Source organism: Eupeodes corollae, chromosome 3 (genome assembly GCF_945859685.1).
Source record: "Eupeodes corollae chromosome 3, idEupCoro1.1, whole genome shotgun sequence".
Taxonomy (NCBI): domain Eukaryota; kingdom Metazoa; phylum Arthropoda; class Insecta; order Diptera; family Syrphidae; genus Eupeodes; species Eupeodes corollae.
The window spans coordinates 14,200,291-14,207,934 of NC_079149.1; the positions used below are offsets into that span (position 1 = coordinate 14,200,291).

The 7,644-nt window shown below is 31.5% G+C and overlaps 1 protein-coding gene and 1 long non-coding RNA gene across 7 annotated transcripts in view; one reads left to right on the forward strand and one right to left on the reverse strand.

Moving 5' to 3' along the window:
* Positions 1-1,636, reverse strand: part of LOC129952747 (kinesin-like protein KIF13B) — a 108,710-nt gene extending 107,074 nt beyond the window's left edge. For all 6 annotated transcript variants that reach the window (XM_056065555.1, XM_056065556.1, XM_056065553.1 and 3 more), the window contains exon 1: positions 1,026-1,636. In XM_056065555.1, the coding sequence (XP_055921530.1) occupies positions 1,026-1,080 (55 nt within the window). In that variant the 5' untranslated portion in view covers positions 1,081-1,636. The remainder of the gene's footprint in view (positions 1-1,025) is intronic.
* Positions 1,375-1,872, forward strand: LOC129952749 (uncharacterized). Its single transcript, XR_008782371.1, has 2 exons — positions 1,375-1,517; positions 1,570-1,872. It is a non-coding gene; the product is annotated as an uncharacterized LOC129952749 (long non-coding RNA).
* The last annotated feature ends 5,772 nt before the right edge of the window (positions 1,873-7,644 follow it).

Here is a 7,644-nt window from a genome sequence, read left to right on the forward strand (position 1 = left end):
CCAAATATTGGAGTTATATTCAGAATGAATTTGACGTTACTAAATGCAGTCACTTATGGAACACTTCAACAACAAGACACGGCCAATTTTAGATCATAAATATCTCTTTTCTAACCAAAACTGACGTCCATTTTTTTGGGGTCAAGTCAACGCGATGGAAACAAGATTTGTTTCATTAACTCTCCGTCTCCAGCTCTGATTCTATTTCACAAGTTCCATTAACTTTCTTCTTCTCTTACCTCCAAAAATCTTGCATAATTTCATCTTAAATTTACACAAAAATTAAATGGCACAATGAAAAATCCAACTTTTGACATTGCTTCAGAGAACCAAACCAGAAAAACAGACAAAACGAAGAATGAGGAAATCCCTCTCACTTTATGCAACACACAAAAACAAAAACCTTTTTATTATAAGTTGAAGAGTGTGTTACCTTACCTGTCCAATTATTTACCCCCAATACTGTGTATTTTTTAAAGTGAAATAAAATACAACAATAAAAAGAAAAACAACAAAAACAATAAAAAAAAAAAGAAAAACAGGTAACCTCCAAGCTCCGACGTCGAGTCTATCTTTATTCATCGTTTATTATAGTTTAGTTGGCGCTTTCGCTTGACTTGCTTTATATATATATTATATACCTATTCATTGTTGTTGTTTTTGTTATTTGTAGTGTTCCATTGGCACACACAGAGCACAGCAAAGCACACCTCAGCCGACTAAAACAATCAGTTCATAAAAATGTGACTCATTGAATCACGTCAAAAGCGACAATAATGACGATGATGGAGTCTGGCTTCTTTAAGAACAATAATTCACACCAATAAAACAAAAGCCAGACTTGGTAATGTTCCCAAAAAAAACGAAGTTGATTCTCCCCACAAAAATAAGTGAATGAATGTATATTTTTGGTTGACTAAGAGTCACTCTATTCTCTCTAGACACATAAAACCATAAAATTAATCAACTTAATTAATTAAAAATAAACATGAAACATAAAAAAGCTGAAAATAAGGTGAACTTACCACGTCGATTGAAGGGTCGCACTCTTACGGCAACTTTTATCTTATCCGTCGACATTTTTGTGTGTTTATCTTTCTTTTTTAGGTTTTGTTAATAAAACAGCAACAGGGACAGAGCAGAGCAAGAGACGCACTACTCAACACAATTTATTTTATTTTTTTTTTAATTAATAAACAAATACAAATTTTTACAAACAATATAAACTAATTAATTAAAATGAGTAGTGTAGTTGGAGAGTGGAGTGGAGCTCGCTTAGGGGTGCGGAGTACACACCGACACCACAAAATATAGACGGATGGATTTTGCAAAAGGAAACTTTAGTTTCTCGACGACGACGACGACAAAAGACGACGACGAACGACCACAAAGAGGATGTTGGAGGAGCAACTGCGACGAAGCTAGCGTTCCTTGATTTTGGTTTCTTTCTGGACGACGAACGATAACTACGACGACGAAAACGCCAACGACAACTCAATTCGCGATGAATCCTTTTAGTAGCGAGCGTAATATATTTTTAGAATTTTATTTATTTTATTTCTTTTCCAGGAAACGGAGGAAGAACGAACAAAACTATCAAAAAGCAACACAGATTTAGAAGGATATTGGGTCAGGCAAGAACGCCATTATTTACATAAGAATTTCCGGTATTTTTATTTTTGTTTTAAACTTGACTTGGATTTAAGTTATCGAAATCGGAAGAGACGTCGTTGATTCTTGATTCTCTCTGCACATCACTAGTAGTCGGTCATTGAAAGTTAATTAAATTCTTTCTGCTTTTTATTATTTTATTTTTACAAAAACAAAAGAAACCAGATTTTCAGATCGTCCACTCGTTGTTGTTGTTGTTGTTTGGAATCAAACATAAAATAAAAGGAAAAATAAAGAAGAATTTATTTTATTTTTATTGCACTTTGGGGGATGAGGGACAGGGGACTTCCTTTTTCTTGTTATAAATTAATTTAAACAAAATAAGAACAACACTTTTTCTTCTTGCTGTGCTTGATTTGATTGAAAGGAAAGAGAAAAGTCCTTTGGGAATCGATTTTGTATCCTTCAGGGAAATTGATCGTTTTTTCTTTTTTTCGTTTCCTTCTTTTTTTAATTTGCAAAAAGAAATTATACACACATCACATAAAACACCCACGACGACGTTTCGATTTTCTTTTTTTTTTGTGGTTTGGAGGAAAAAACTCGAGTTATTTGTTAATATTTTTATACAATTTAATAAAGTTGTGCAATGTTAGTTGAATTATAAATAATTTAGTAATTATTTTGTAATTTTTTCAAGGATTTTTAAACGATTTTCTTGAACCGAAAAACTGATAACTTGACAATCGACGCCATTTTTAGGTTTTCTGTTCTGTGGCTGTGTTGTGTGTGCACTTCACAGTTCACTCCGAATTTCTAAACGAATGGAGAGATAAATGGCGAACACAAAATAAAATCCAAAAGAAATGGAAAAAAAGAAAAACAGGGAAAAACAACAACATGAAGATTTGCTGGAGAATGGAGGATGTGTTCGTGGAGTTTTGGTTGGTTGGTGTTGTTGAAAACTTTGAAGTGCGCATGACAGGTGGGTAAGGTAGTTTGAGGTAAGTGGGTATCTAGATGGGCGTAAATTTGAATTGGGTTTAGAATTGACACATCTGTTGATAATATGAGTATCTTGTAGTTCCAATTATTGTTATTTTTCGATGATATTTCTGTTGGAACAAGGAAAAACAATAATAAAATGTCAATATTTGGAGCTTTTGAAATTAAAAGTTTATGTTGTTTTATCTTATGCTATTTGTTAATGTTTCGTGATTAATTAGAATTATGTCTTAATTTTTGTTTTGTATTATTGCCAGAAAATAAAAAGGAAAAATAACACAAGTCACAACGAAAAACGACATTAGTTAGTTTATGATTTAAAAAAAAAAAATCATAAACGTTCTGAAAAAAGAGCATGTTTTAACTAAATTTGTTTGTTTATCTTATTTCAAATGACAGAATAAGTGCCAACGTTTATTAATATTATTTTTAAAGTTGATTTTCTTTGTGCAAAATATAGTTTTTCACTTAAATATATTTCAGATCCGTGTTGTTATTAACAAAGGTTATTTAAGGTAGAATCGAGTTGTTCGAAATTTGTTTAGAGGTTACAAAAAAATAATTTCTACGTTAAATTATCGGAAAGAATCCATGCGTGTCATCTTTAAACACGTAATACTACAACAATTTGTAAAAAATAGTTCTCATTGTGACGGATAGAAGGCTGGTTTGTGTGTCAAATGGTAAGGTAGTGTGAACTGTAGTTAAATGAAAATAGTCAAAACACTTTTGGAAAGTAAACAAACATAAGAAAAAAAGAGAAAGATGTATGAAAGTCTTATGTCTTGGAATTTCGTAGTTTTGTTTTCGTAGGTTGAACTATATAAGCCATGATCAATAATAAAAAGGTTTCTTTTTTAAGTACTTCATCTAAATTTATATAAATGTAACGTTGAATAGTACCTTTAAACTGCGTAATTAAGTAAGTAAGTTCAGAGAGCGTTTTTTTAGTAAAAACAACTTTTAAAGTATATACTGCTCAGGAAAGTTCCTGGCAGCTAAATTGCAATTTTTTTGATGAGTTTTGTATTGCTTGATAATACTTTTTGAGGCATGCATTTAAAAAGTAATTTTTTGTTTTACATTCAAAATTAGTGATGTGTTTCTAAATCTATTTAAGGATTGTAGAACAATGTTCAAAAAATCTTCATAAGTTGTTAGATTTCTCCTGCCTTATATAAGTCTTAGGAAAGCGGTGAACTATTGATTCTCAAACTGTTTTTAACAGAAAAAGGCAAAACGCTTTATAAATAATTTGTATTTTTGTAACAAATCAAAAATGATATTCGAAATTAGCACACAAATTATTTCCGAATTGAATTTTTTAGAAATGATGACAACATTAAGGTTTCTTAAAACTTAATATATTAGGCCAAATGAATGCAATTTAAGATACTATAATGGTTTGAATTGTATCACTACGTCAAAAATCATAGTTTAAAAAAAAAAACGTTTTAGGATTGCACTTTGATCAAAATAAAATAAATTGGGTGGCACAACAGTCCGTTGAAAACTAGGGCCTATTGACTTTCTCATCCATTCCTGTGTGCCTGTGTGCGATTACTGTTCTCAGGAATGGAGGGGACCTACAATTTCAAGCCGAATCCGAGCGGTTAATTTGTCAATTCCTTGCAAGAGGCAGTACCTTTGATTAGAAAAGAAAATTATATACTGATCGATCGAAAATCACACGAAGAATTTTTGTTAAGAACAAAGTGTAATTGCTCATTTATTTGTCTCTAAAAATGTATTTAATGACTCATTAAACGAATCGTTCAACTGATTTGAGTTTCAATTTCACAGAATTCCAATGACAGATTTCCACTTGTTCGGAAGATTTCATTCAGGAATTTTTTTCAATGAAAGACATTTTTAAGGATATCTATAAACGACCTCTCAAAAAATTCCAATGTTTGTTTTCAATGATGACGACTAATGATAGCTGTAACTGGCGCCTAAAGATGCAAATTTCAAAAACTTTATGTGATGGAAAAATAGCAATTTAAGGTTTGAGGACAGCTAAATTCCTTAAAAAAGTATTTTTTTGTAAGTGAGAAATAAACAAAACTTAAGTTTACCCAACAGTAAAGGGTCTACGATTGCCATGTTTTGTTTTGAATCCTTCTTTTGCTTATTTCCACACATATAGTGGCTCCCAGCCAAAATGATGCACTCAATTTCTTTACTGTAAAATTTAAATAAATAGGGAACCACTTCGAAATGAAAAGAAAACCATGCGTTATGTTATTTATTAAGTTTATTTAATTGGTGGTTTTTACAAAAAATAAGGAGCTTATACATTTTTAATAGCTTAAACAGTTATATTTAATTTTTTTGTTTAGAAACAATGTCTCAGCTAAAATGATGTATTGTGTTATGTTCCATAAAAAAAGCTGTTTTGACAGTGGAAAAAAGTAGTACAGTTTTCTTAGTATTTCGTTAGATACCCTTTTTACTTAAGCACTGAATCCAGTCTCTTTGACATTGATTTAACAAGCTTTGAGGTGCATTCCGAGGATATGGTGCCCCGTTTTTCCAAAAGTGCCTTTTTAAATCTTCCTTGGATGAATTCGCATGTTTTCGAATTTCGCGCTTCAGCTTCGACCATAAATTTACGATGGGATTTAGGTCTGGCGATTAGGCAGACGGTTGCATGACGTGAGGGCAGTTCCAGATTAACCAAGTTTGCACAATTCCAGACTTGTGTTTAGGGTCGTTATCTTGATATAGTCGAAAACTGTCCTTGTTTTTCAGCACTTTGCAACAAGTTTTGCTTCAAAATATCTAGATACATGTTTTTGTCCATATTACCTTTGATAAAAACCAGGGTTCCTTCGCCAGCAGAAGACATACAGCCCCACACCATAACATGCCCTCCACCGTGTTTCACTGTCCCACGTTAATTCTTCGGCTGGAGCTCCGTATTTAGCGGCCTTCGAACGTTTCCCTTACCATCCGATCCGTGAAGATTAAATTTACTTTTATCAGTAAAAATTACGGTGTTCCAAAAAAATTCGTCCACGTTAAGATGCTCACGAGCAAATTTGATTCTTTCTATTTTGTTTTTACTGCTGATGAAGAGCTTTTTTCGGGCACTCCTTCCATTAAATATGGCATATCTCAAGATCCGGCGTATTGTCTCAGCGCCGCACTTTTTATGGAAATATTTTGTCTGCTTCTTGGGCTAATTTTGGTGCACTTAAGGTAGGATCTTCCTTCACTATTCTTACAATCCATCGGCAATAACTATAGGAAAATATTTTATTAAGAGCGTTTTTAACATAACGTTCAATTATATGTTGCACTGTTGAAAAACTAATTTTTACCATTTCTGCAATGTTTCGTTGGCTTTTTCCATCCTTAAATTTTTTAATTATTAGTTCGCGGGTTGCTATACTCGTATGGCGTCCCATTTCGAAAACACATATCCAAATATTTAATTATGCGATTGAAACACGAATTAAATTGAAAAGGAGCTGCTACTTCAATTTACAACAAAGTCAATACAGTATACATTCTAGCGTTAAAACTGAGTTTTGGCTGAGACCTTGTTTCTAAACAAAATAATTATTATGACTGGTTAAGCTACTAAAAAGTTTTAAATTCTTCATTTTTCGTTAAAACCATCATTGGAATAAACATAATAAATAATATAACGTATGGTTTTCTTTTCATTTTCAAGCGGTTCCCTTGTTATTTAAGTTTTTCAGCAAAGAAATTGAGTGCATCATTTTGGCTGGGAGTCACATACTCTATGTAAACAATATTTTTAATGTTAAGTTTTTATATAAGCTTTCTGTATTCTTTAGAAATCAGTCTCTGAGTTGTTTGTCTTTAAATTAAAAATTAGGTGACACTGTTTAAGGTGAGTATAGACTTTTTAAATCAGTAAATGGTAAGGTAGCGTGACTAGTGAACAAGCAAGAATATGTTAAATCGATATTTAATTTAAGCTAGTAGTTTAAAAAGGTCCAATTATTAAAAAAAAAACTTAAAAAAAAGTTGTGTGTTAAATAAAGTGTTTCTTTTTTTAGTAAACAAAATTCTACGTCTCATAAGCTTCGTTTTGATATCAGGCCTAACAAATTAAGTTTGCTCAATCTCTTTTAAGTCGCGAAACTAAATCTTCAATGATAAAATCCAATTACAGTTGAGCTTTAAATTGGTCCTTGACCAGACCAGATATAATAAACAAATTATTAATAGAGCTGGTGTCTCCTTTTGATTTGAATTATGATTGAAACGTGAACCTATTATTTAATGTTTTCGAAGGGAAACTGTAAAAATATACATACGTTTAAATGTAGGCAAATAAAAAAGAGATAAGTAATTTTTTTGACATAAAATCAAGCTACATCAGTACCGACTTTATTTCCGTTCCGACCATAAAGTGCGTTGAAAATAAATTGCAAAGGGACGTCAAGTTTGACGCTTCATTTTGATAACTGCGAATTTTAAAGATTTAAAACATTGTTTGAAGTCTTTATGCATTTGGTCGTGGTTTTTTGTTAATTTTCTTTACGCTTAAGAAACACACTTCTTTTATTATTTTTCTTCAGCCCTTTGGCCACCGAAAAATCGTGTGATCGATTTTTGTTATTTTAAGGCAAGGAGTGGCCTTTTTATTCAATAGCGATCGTTATGAGGCCATGTTGAACGAATTTTTGTTCACAAAAATTGAAGAGGAGGATATTGACAACATTTGGTTTCAACAAGACGGTGCTACGTGCCGCAAAGCTGCATTCGATGTTTTTATAGCATTTTCAAAAAAAAAGTTATAAGGCTTCAAAACCTTTAAAAACACAGTTTTTGAATTTATTCCTGAAGGTACTTTAAAAGATTATTAAAAACTTATTATTACTCAAAACTTCAAAACGAACTTTAATTCTATTTAATACGATTTGCAATCGTTTGATTCGAATTTTGATAATATGTATCTTATTAAATAAGTTCTCCTTGAAAAACGTAGGGTTTTAATTAAATTGTATAGTTAATTTATAATAAATCTAACGATTTTAAGACAATTTT